Raw genomic sequence first — 11,725 nt, forward strand, 5'->3', positions numbered from 1 at the left:
TGTGTGATTATCTTTCATGACTATAAGTGATGGAGCAGTGAATAGTTTGTTCCCTGAAGGGATTTGTGTGTGTGTGTGTGTGTGTGTGTGTGTGTGTGTGTGTGTGTGTGTGTGTGTGTGTGTGTGTGTGTGTGTGTGTGTGTGTGTGTGTGTGTCTCACTGTTCCTGCTTATTATTCTCTCACTCCTCTGGTGTTTGACCCGTCTTTCTGTTCTGTTGAGGTTTCATGTGAGCTGGAATATAATTCTATTCCCATTGCTGTCACATTGTCATTGGCGTGTGTGTGTGTGTGTGTGTGTGTGTGTGTGTGTGTGTGTGTGTGTGTGTGTGTGTGTGTGTGTGTGTGAATAACGGGTGGTCTAGCAGTAGCTGAGGGAGTAGGGGAGGATACACTCTGGAAATATAGATCTCAGAGAGAAAAAGAGGGAGAGAGAGAACGTTTGAGGGAAATATATCGAGAGTTCTCAATGGAAACGTGACTCTTCCTCACGAAACAAAAATGCTTTCAAGATAAATTAACCACAAAACAAAGGCCTTAAAAATTGAGAAAAATGTCAAAGGGAAGCCAAAGCCCTCCATTGTGGGAAAGGGTGAGCAATCTGACTTAATATAGTAAGACTTGTCCCTGAACCTTGAGTCAAAGACATTCAGGCTCCAGGTAACAATGCAAAAATGGATGAAAGCTAAACCTCAAAGAACCATATATTCAATACTCTACATCCCCAATGAAGTGTATTAGCATCAAGTCGTATGGCATGTAACAGATGACCAGACTCCTTTCTCAAGTCTGATTTGATCATGCATTTGATCGAAGACATGAATGAAGTAATTATGGGTTGGAACTGAATCGTTGTGTTATGTTGATGGTATTTATTTTTTGGGTCATGCAGAAAGGCAGTCAAACAAAATGTGTGTTTTTCTGTCTTTATGACCTCGGTGTTGTAATAGAAGATAATCGGATATGATGACGAAACAAGTATTCTCGTATATACGGAGGTAAAGATGCACTATGAAGAGTCCTCGAGCCGCGAGACACAGCTAAAGAAAGAACGAAGTTGTAAAGCGTGTCTGGGTGTGTGAAGCCGACGAGGAAGAGCGTGGCGTATAGAAATGGGACAACATTGCCCCCTGCTGCTGTAAGGAGGGATGACACCACCACACCACTCAAAACAGCTTTGGCTTTCTTGACTTATCAAATAGAGGACCTCAGGCTTTGATTATCAAGTTTATTCGCAATATATGTCATTAATGAGCACTGATAATAGAATTCGGGTGAATGCATCCGAAACACTACGGGTCTCCAATAAATTACAGACCTGTCCCATGTACCCTCATCTAATGATTAGTGGAACAACCAACAGTTTCACCGTCTTACACAAAGACCCCTGTGGTGAGAAACACAGTCATGATGGAGCTCCAAATCATCATAGCGACCCCAGAAACAGCAGTGTTAGGGAGGGTGCCGCTGTTGAAGGCCTTGTCGTGGACATGTGCGATGATGGACAGAGCTCCTGCGTAGGCCTCCTCGCAGGCCGGCTGGATCTGATCTTCTGGCAGCAAGTGGCTGAACTCACCTAAAGGGATCATTAAGATAAAAGCCAGTGTTTAGGTCTGACTGGTGGCTATATAGAGTCCACATTACCAAAAGTCCAGCTCACCTTTGTCTCTCAGCTCAAAGGTGTAAGAGAATGGGATGCCGACGAGACGAGCCCAGTCGCGGCTTGAGCCTGAGTTTGGATCTGAAGGTTAAAGACGCATTTATTCATTCACTATGACTCCAAAAGGAATCACAACCTGTTTAGTAGACGCTGTGTGTACTTTTGTTTAAATGTAGGCTGCTATGGATAAGAACATCAGAGTCAGCTGAGTCTTACAGAGGATTTGTGGAGATGTTCCTACAGTGTAGCCCATTCCATGAACCGCCTCCATCTTGGCTGCTGCTGCCTCACCGACTGAAACCTGCACAGTCAATAACAAATACAAGTTTGATTGCTGTAAACCAGGTACCCATACCCTTTTGTATTCTCGATCAAAGACAATCCTACCAGCTTATAGGAGGTAAAACGTTGATAATGCTAAGCTAACAATGTCTACTGATGATTTAGCAGTGCTGCCTGTCTCTGTTCTTAAAAGCGTTGTATCTTTTTTAATTTGAAAAGGTCTACTGCTTACATCTCTGCAAACACACACACACACACACACACACACACACACACACACACACACACACACACACACACACACACACACACACACACACACACACACACACACACCAGTTCCTCATAGTTGGGTGCAGAGATCTCAGGGTGGCCGTATGGCAAGAGTATGAGTTGCCCAGCAGAGTGGATGGTGAGGAAACACAGAGTTTTGTTAATCATCCCACCTAGACACAGACAGAGTAAACATGGGATTGATATCAAGATGACATCACAACATTACATTGTTGAAGGTACAGCTCCTAAGTGAATGCAAAGAAATGATAGTAATGATGTCAGTTATATAATATTATGTTCAGCTCAGAAACAGCCACTATAAAATCTAATTTAAACGATCCATTCATAATTCATCAATTAATAATAACAATAAATAATAATGTATTGTTGTAAACATAATTCCAATGATTGACAGGTAGTTACCAACAAAGTCCATCACAGCTTTGGCCTCTGGCTCTGACCCGGCTGATGTCCCACAGTAGGTGTTTGCACAACTGTCAAATGACACTCCGACCGCTGAGGAGAAATAACATCGAGGTCATCCACTCAAAAACTGTGATAATATATGTGGCTGTTTAAAAAAAACTAAAAACTGGCAGGTTTATGTTTAAAACATGTTTTCTCATGTCGAAAATAATTAGAACCTGTCAATTCACAGAGGGAGGCTCGTGAAAGACAAGACTTTTAAGTGTCAGAGGGCTTGAGCCGTGTCATGTGGACTGACACTATAATATTAAGTTGTTCTGTGCGGCTTTCCAGTTCCACAGAAAAGAGTAGACGTCACGTCAGTAGCAATTGACTTGATTTGGGAGCGTTCATTGTTTGTCACGGCGGCCTGACATGACAAGTTTTTGTTTGTAGAAAACTGGCACATCCTGTTGCCGATGTTTCTATTTTTTATACGACCAATAAGTCATACATGTGTTAATCCTACATGTAGGAGCTTTGAGTCACTACTAGCTGGAAGGCTAACTAGTGATGATGTGATTCTTGAAAGCACGCAACTCACTTCCCCAGTTGGCATTAAAGTTTCTGTTGAGGTCAACACCATAACAGCTACCGCCTGAAGGCGGGTCTGAACGAGACTTTCTCCACCGACGGGTCTGCATGGGAACAACAGAGGTCACACACAGAGGTCACATAGCTTGTAGGATTGGGCATTGTTGATGAAATGTGAAGCCACTCAGTTACAGATTATCTCTGACACAAACACAAACACACAAACACCGACAGCGTTTTAAGAGACATGTGATGAAGAGTCACACAACCCGTGGAGCACTCACGCTGTTATCGGTCCAGGAGAACCTGTATCCGTCCACATTGACCACAGGAGTAACATAGACGTCAAGGTTCTGCAGCATCTGCTCCAGCTTCTTATTGGTTTTGTACGAGTTCACAATCTGAACAAAGGCTCACGTGTCAGAACGTATACTGTACTGGTGAACATGTGTATCCTTGAAAGTATGACTGTAATGAGCGTACGCACCTCTTTGACAAACCACTGGCAGAAGGCAGGAACGATCCACTCTCGAGCATGGATCCCACAGTCCACCCATATGACCTTCTTCTCTCTGCCCTCTGGGTTTTCTAGTCCCAACTGGTGACACACAACATGACTCGTTTTAGGTGAATGGATGACTCAACAAGCCAGTGTGGAGCGTTTTGGGGGCGTCTAATAGCAGAAATGTATTATCATTATCATGGCTTTGTTTGCATTCGTGACCTGAAACTATCGTTGTGTTTCCGTTAGCTTAGAATGAGCGCGTCATATCTACATGTGGAGTCGGCCATTGTCCAAGAAAGGACAAAGATATGGATGACACTGTGTGAAGAATTCAGCAGAGCTCCCACGTGTTGAATACCTTCAGCAGGGTGATATTTCTTTCTTCATAAGTCTGTCCGTAGACGGCAGAGGAGACCAGCTCTGGGCTCCCTCGCTCCACATCTTCCATCCACCTGGATATCTGTGGTGCAATGCAATCAGTGAGAGAATTCATTCTGATAATGGTATTTACAGTTTTCTTTGGCCAACGTCCATCTGTATCCCATAAAGATTAAAGTGCAAATCTAGTGTGCGAGACAATAAACAGCAAGATATATTAACAATGAGATATCCTGTCTGGCTATTCAGGGCTCTTAATAGACTCTGACCTCATCCATGGGGTGGTATTTGGTGTAGTCATAATTCTGTGTTGATTGCAAAGCCTCCACTGAACTGTGAATATAAAAGACAGAGATTAGCATCATGAACACATGTGTATTTTCATTTAAAAACAAAGTATAAAGTAAATAATACTTGGGCAATAATGTCAGCTATAAAGATGTGAAAATAGTTCACATCTTTATAGCTGTTCACATCCCGGATCTGTCAGCACTAGAACGTAACTGCTCCTTACTGTCTTTCCCTCTGCCTGTCTGTTGTCAGCCGTCTGTCTGTTGTCAGCTGTCTGTCTGTTGTCAGCTGCCTGTCTGTTGTCAGCCGTCTGTCTGTTGTCAGCTGTCTGTCTGTTGTCAGCCGTCTGTCTGTTGTCAGCCGTCTGTCTGTTGTCAGCTGTCTGTCTGTTGTCAGCTGTCTGTCTGTTGTCAGCCGTCTGTCTGTTGTCAGCTGCCTGTCTGTTGTCAGCTGTCTGTCTTGACTTTGCCGGTCGACCATCATCTACCTGTGTGCGTGTCTTTTATTGTTGTTGTTTAGCTGTGTCTGACTGATTTATATATTTCACATACTCTGCATGCTTTTATGTTCTGTGCCTCTGACATGGATGTGTTTTAGTGCCTAACAATGCAGGATGATCTTGTCTTTAGTCCATTATATTTTAACATAGTTATCCCTCATTTCATTTGCTTTGTGTGTGTTGAATTTGTGAGCCTGTTGCATGTCTTGTTAGTACTTGATTATGTCTATAATCTCCTGAATGACGATATATTACAATTCTCACTCTATTCATTGTTTGTGCACGCATTGTAAAGCGTCTATCTGTATTGTACAACCTTGTATATTTAATCTTATTTCTGTTTTTAGGTTTGTTTTGTAACATCTGCCTCTCGGGACTACAGATGGAAAATAGCCTCTTGGCTAACTCTGGCGCATTTACAGAAATGTTTTTATTAATGTGCAAAAGTAACCCCAAAAATATATTCAAATCATTTTAACACATGAATATGTGCAATATAAGTTGATCTGAATTTGTGCCGGTAGCACTTTAATGTCATCCATGTCTGAATTTACAAACCACACTAGGAAACAAAGTTACTTTTGCTCAGACAAACGTGCTCCGCTTGACAATCGGCCTTTTCTTAAAATCAACACAGCAGCACCGCTCACCTGCTTAAAACCACCAGCAACAAACCAAGCATCCACGCCGTTTTCTCCATTTTTCTCGTCCTCATGTGGACTTCACCTCACTCAGTGCTTGCTGCTGCAGCTCCAACGTTATAACACTGATGCCTCTCTCTTCCAGTAGCAGTGGGATTTGTTTTTTTTATTAGCCAGGTGACCTTGGATCTCCAGTTATCATGTTGAAAAGTATCTACTTTTCATTTTTACAGGCGGACACAGAGGTAAATACTTGTGGGACCAAGGCAGCGAAAATTGTAAATCAGTTATGTATTAACATTTATGAAGTCACAAAAAGTATATAACGGCTGATAGCACAAGGTAGTAGACAGACGTCTCTCTTCTTTATACAAATATATATATACACTTGTTATGCTTCTCCAGAAATATTCATCATAACTGGTTACAAAGCAGCCAGAGCTTTATAGGACAACTCCAGATCCGAACTCCAGTTTGTGCACTAAGCTTGTGTATAGCAGCGATAGCGCTAGAAAGCTATGCCTCTCCCGCTGCATTCTGCACCATCAGGAGTTGCTGAATAAATGTGCCATTCATCTCTGTCCTGTGTGTGCGTGTGTGTTTGTGTGTGTGTGTTGTTTTTGTTGTCCCTGTTTGGACTCACGTGCGTAATGTAATTGACAGACGGGCTCTCATTCAGGCCAGGCTCAGGGAAAGGAGGACGGACAGATTTTTTTAGTCTTCGACACTTCCAAACGAGGATATTTCAGGTTGGACATGTTTTGATTTCGTGAGGATTCTCGAGGTGCGATTGTTTTCGGATTTCCATCAGGGAGCATATATTTTGATCGTTGCAAACTTTTGGGAAGGGCCAATGGGAGCCAAGTTCACCATCTGCTGCTGCCAGTACTATTTGAAACGCAACAGCGAGGAGAAGAACGCTATTCTGCGGTGAGACAAAACCCCTGACAGACATGATCAAAACCCCAAACCTCTGCCTCCAACCTTCACTTATTAAACCAGTTATTCTCCTTTCTTTTCTCCAGCATGCGCAACACCACAGCTTCCAGACAGACAGTGGTATCCAGTGAGTCCAGCGACAGCGACACAGAAGAGGAGAGCCTTTTTGGCCCGCGGCCTTCGAGGAAACCGTGGGCCAACACAAGCGGAGGCTCTCCCATCAGGAGAGGATCGGACAGAGAGCTACAGGCCTTCATCAGCATGAGAGACCAGGCTGACAAGGCTACAGAGGTGGGAGAATGCATGTTGTTTTTGCAATGTGAGATGAAAGTTAACACACATAAATACAAAGACAAAAGCAGCAGCATGTCTGTTCATCTCCTTCCGCTTAGTAGAAAAATAATAAATGAGGCATTCCCTGAAAGTAAATCTCAGAATTAAATCCAGACAGGAGACAAATTTGCAACCGTTGTTTCACTATTTAGATTCACCACGTGGTTGAAAGCTCATTGAATTTAAAAATAAGTGTGCCATTTGTTTTACATTTTAAGATAAAACGGTGATGATGATGAAGCTAAGACTACATAGGAAATCTGCTTTCATCGTCCACCCTGACAAGCTGTTTTATCTGTTGACATTCTTTGAAATGACATTCTTTGAAATGATCACTCTTTCTGGGTGAACTGTCAAGAAAATGGATGTTTTCAAATGTCACTTTCTTTCAAAAAGTGTGAATGTCAAATGTTAAATGTCAAAGAGGAGCTTTAAAATAACGGTTTAGTATAGAGTGTAGACGTCACTCATATCTGTACACACACACACACACACACACACACACACACACACACACACACACACACACACACACACACACACACACACACACACAGTACGCATGCTGAAAATGCAGCAAAAAAAAACCTGATAGTGACAACATGCTTTTCTTCAGAAATGCTGTGAAAGTCCTTGTTGCTGTCAACAAAATGTGAATCGCTGTAATCCTTAAGTTTATCAGAATCAGAAAAAAGTTGCTATACCCTTCTGTGGTCTTAATCATAATCTTTACACATTTAGCAGTGATAATTGGCAAATTCACTCAGCAGAGACCTGGTGTTTTTCATCCGGACAAAGATGAAACAGAGATTTACTGTTTGTCCTGGCTTTTAGAAATTCCACCCATCCACTAGTAGCAGGAAGTACTACTGTAGTTCATCCTCTGCTTCCTCATCTCCTGCAGCTCTCTAATGTGGTTATTCAATAAGGGAAGAGGACACAAACAGGTAACTCTCAAAGAAGCTTTTGACTCAATTTAAAAGTTCCCACCAGTAAATATACTTAACCTAGAAACCAAAGTAACTTCATATGAAAAGTATTACATTAGGAAAAGTTAAAATACACACACACACACACACACACACACACACACACACACACACACACACACACACACACACACACACACACACACACACACACACACACACACACACAGAGTACATCGAGTACATAGAGAAGATGCTACTTTATTCACTTACTCAATCAGTGGCCCACTACTTCTCACACAGTCACAGGTTGTTTATTACAGTTAGAATGGATTAGACATACAGTAACTTTCTCTGTGTGTGTGTGTGTGTGCGCGTGTGAAAGGGGTACTAATTGTATCTTTTAATTAAGGATCCCTGCAGTACATAAATATACCTTCTCACTGCAGTGAGTGACTGTAATCTCTGAGCAGGGAGCTTAATTCAGGCGAACACGTGACTGGCAGTGTTGTGTAGAGAATAGTCGGCTGCAGGGCACAGTGGGCACATTGTGTTAATAAATGAGTTCCTCAGTGGAGATGTAGGCCAACAGCATGGCAGCCCATTCAAAGAGAATATTCAGCCAACCATCCCAATCATGTCGGGAGACTGTTTTTAATATTGGGCCAAACAAACTGAAAATGGGTCTGTTACATGAAAAGGAAATTCACCACTAGGGGGAAAAGTGACCCAGGAAATAAAGTAGAATATGCCGGTCTGTAAAGCGGTCTGTAAAGATTATTAATTTTATTCAGTAAGAAAAACTGTTTCAAACATCACGAGTTAAGTTGAGGGACAGTTCACCCCCCAAAGGGAAAAGAGAGATAGTGCAAAACAAAAATATTCTGTTTTTCTGTTAATTTGGCCTCTTCTCAGGTCGAGTATGATAAAGCTCGCAGCCAGAAAGTGGCTGAAAATAATTGCTTAGGTCATCCACTACTTTCCACGAAAGTATGTGTTTTATTCAGTCAATCATTACATACAATACAACTTTTTATTTTTATTTATTTAACCAGGAAAAGCCACATTGAGATTAAACATCTCCTTTACAAAAGTGTCCTGGCCAAGACAGCAGTAGCACGTTAAAACAAAGTTTCAGACATACAACATAAAACAGTGACAGAACATTTTTAGATCACAGCATGAGTAAAACCAAAACTAAGACTCAAGTCATCATATCCTAGTTCACACAAGTGCACATCCTCAGTCAAAAACATCTACGACCAGATGAACCTTCCTCCAACTCTTTCAATCTATTTTTAAAACACAATCTAATCTAATATATAATAAAGAAAGACTGAAAAGGTATATGTAGAAACATAATGCTTATATACTCCTATCCTAAATTCTTATCAATTAAATCAGATAATGAATTTGATATAAAGAAGAAAATAAATACATATATATACATATATTTCATTTGTAACCCTCAAAAATAGTTTTATAAACAATCCTTTTGAAAACCAAACATACAAAATAAATACTATATTGTGTGGTATGATGTGTGTGTTTGCCTACAGGAATGGGAGAAGCTGAATTATGACATACACTCATTACGCTACGCCAGACGAGAAGTCAGATCTCGATGGAAGAAAATCCTGCTGCTGCTCGGTGACACACTGATTTGATTCTGTCCGGTTAATATTTGCTCCAGTCAAGTCCAATCTGCCGCGTTGCCTTGTGCTCCGTTACGAGTGTGTGAGTGTGTGTGATCTCTCGGCAGGTTACCAGTGTGAGGTGGATGCTTTGCTGTGTGTGAACAAACAGAGCCGCTTCAGCCGAGATCAGGACCAACTTAACAAAACGACCGACCTGTTGAAACAGCTGCTGGACCGCACCTCTCTGTTCCCTCCAGAGACCGAACACCAGAGCAAATACCTCTGTGTCATGGTACACACACACACACACACACACACACACACACACACACACACGGTCCTCTGTTGTTATCTCTCTTCATCTCACCGGCTTCATGTCTCCGTCTCTCTCAGGACCGCCTGGTGTCGCTGGACAGCGCTGAGGACTTTGTCCGACTGGCCAAAGAAAGATATCCCAAGCAAAGTAGTCTGAGAGACAGTGAGAGAAAAAAAGAAGACATAAATGCTGGGAGAGAGCTTAAATAAAAATGTTAAAATGTTGAAACACTGTACAAGTATTCATTGAATTGTAGAGAAAAATGTATTTCTAATGCCAATTTTATGTGTCCTGTTGATTAAACCAACTATTAACTAACTAACTATCTGGACCATTCAATTCATAATGCTGTATAAAGATAACATGTTTTTAATTTATTAATTTTCTTTTAAAAGTAGACGTTTCAGTCTAGCATATCTGCTGCGCTGTTGCTCAGCTGGGGAGGATTTCCTTATTAATAAGAAATATATTTAAAACAGGTTTTATTTCCTTATTTAATTGCTTTTTAGTTAGGTATTGTAGATATAAGTAAATACACCTTCTCCAGGTACAAATATGTATTCACTTTCTATATTAAAGGAGTACTTCACTCACAAAATGACAGTTTGTATATGAATTACTCGGTTACCTTGAATTCCCTCATTAAAAAACAGACTTGATGAATTAAAGGGAATGGGGGCTGCGTTCAACAACAAAACTACATAAAAACATTTGTTTACAAACTCTCACGCAACTGTTTTTTAATTCTTTGTTCGAAGTGAAGGCATGAGAGAAATACAGAGTTTTCTTCAATAATGTAAGGTAACACAGAGTGAGTAATTGAAGGTCATTTTGTGGGTGAAGTATTCCTTTACAAATGAGAGAATCCCCACCAACGTCTTTCACACGTTTGTTGTCATGTGACAAAACTGATGATAACACACTGTATGTGTTTTCTATGGTATTGGGTTGTTTCTTGCCACTAATAAAATACATTTGCTCTGTCCAGCAGGTGGTGCTCCATCAGTGGCTCTAGTAAAAACCTCCTGTTTTAGGCTCATTCACTCACTGTGTTACCGGCTCCATCCAAAAGGTGGCAGCATATACTTTCATCCTGATTCCAGTGGGTTAAACAGTTTTTTTTTTTTTTTTAAATGGATATAGTTGCAAATGTCTGCATCACAGATGGGGTAAAGTTTGATCAAGTTGAATATATTCAGCATTTACTGTTGAACTTGTTTTGTGTAATGAGGAGAAATGTTGTTCTGAGGCACCTAAAAGAGACGCACGTAAGAATATGGTGCACAATGCCAGTGATGAAGGCTGAAAGGATTCTTACCTCTTACCTTTTCTGAACTTCCCTTTCTTCAACGTTGGAGCAGAATGCAGATGATGAACGTCTCATCTTGGCTTTCATTAAATGAATACAAATGAATTCTCAACCACACAGCAGTTTGGGACACTAACTTCAGGTTCAAAGAGTGTGTGACGATGGTTGAGGTATGTCGTGCACACATTCATGCCTGCGCACACATGCACACAGAAAGAGAGAGTTTACTCTGACCCAGATATTGTTCTCTCCAAGGCCCCTTCCCCAAGTTTGGGAAACAGATGTGGAACAAAAAAAAGGGGGGGTATTGGGGGAGGGGAGCAGCATGGGAGGCAGACCAATGGTCTGGCAGATCTGAAAGCCATTGTGCTGCTTGCACCTTTTTCCTATTATACAACTGTGTGCGTGTGTGTGTGTGTGTGTGTGTGTGTGTGTGTGTGTGTGTGTGTGTATTTCAGATCGAGTAATGCTGACATCATTCTTCAGACTTTCTGAATTTCAATGAAAGTCTCAAATTCTACGAAATTTCCAAAAGGGATTTGTCGAGACAGATCAATGTTCTTCTGTTGATTGGACTGAAATATGACGGAAGAAAGAAGTGAATGATTAAGAGCAGGGGTCTCAAACTCAATTCGGCTTGGGGCCACCATCGGTATTGTGATCTCATCGGAGGGCCACACTGAAAGCGCAATATTTTTTTTTACATTCATAACATATTTTCGTCATAAAAAAA

At 41.3% G+C, this 11,725-nt stretch overlaps 2 protein-coding genes across 2 annotated transcripts; one reads left to right on the forward strand and one right to left on the reverse strand.

Annotated features, from left to right (window-relative positions):
* Positions 1-1,371: 1,371 nt before the first annotated feature.
* LOC306747503 (carboxypeptidase O-like) lies at positions 1,372-5,588 on the reverse strand (the record flags this gene model as incomplete). The annotated part of the gene is made up of 11 exons (XM_079230560.1): positions 1,372-1,574; positions 1,659-1,739; positions 1,875-1,959; positions 2,277-2,386; positions 2,640-2,732; positions 3,226-3,319; positions 3,500-3,616; positions 3,703-3,813; positions 4,079-4,180; positions 4,368-4,431; positions 5,539-5,588. The coding sequence occupies 11 exons, from the start codon at positions 5,586-5,588 to the stop codon at positions 1,372-1,374; spliced, it is 1,110 nt and encodes a 369-aa protein (XP_079086686.1).
* Positions 5,589-6,382: 794 nt separating this feature from the next.
* Positions 6,383-10,452, forward strand: LOC306747504 (melanoregulin; the record flags this gene model as incomplete). Its single annotated transcript, XM_079230561.1, has 6 exons — positions 6,383-6,459; positions 6,555-6,759; positions 9,290-9,380; positions 9,493-9,659; positions 9,761-9,845; positions 10,442-10,452. The coding sequence occupies 6 exons, from the start codon at positions 6,383-6,385 to the stop codon at positions 10,450-10,452; spliced, it is 636 nt and encodes a 211-aa protein (XP_079086687.1).
* Between the last annotated feature and the right edge of the window lie 1,273 nt (positions 10,453-11,725).

This window comes from Taurulus bubalis, assembly GCF_910589615.1.
Source record: "Taurulus bubalis genome assembly, chromosome: 15".
Lineage (NCBI taxonomy): Eukaryota > Metazoa > Chordata > Actinopteri > Perciformes > Cottidae > Taurulus > Taurulus bubalis.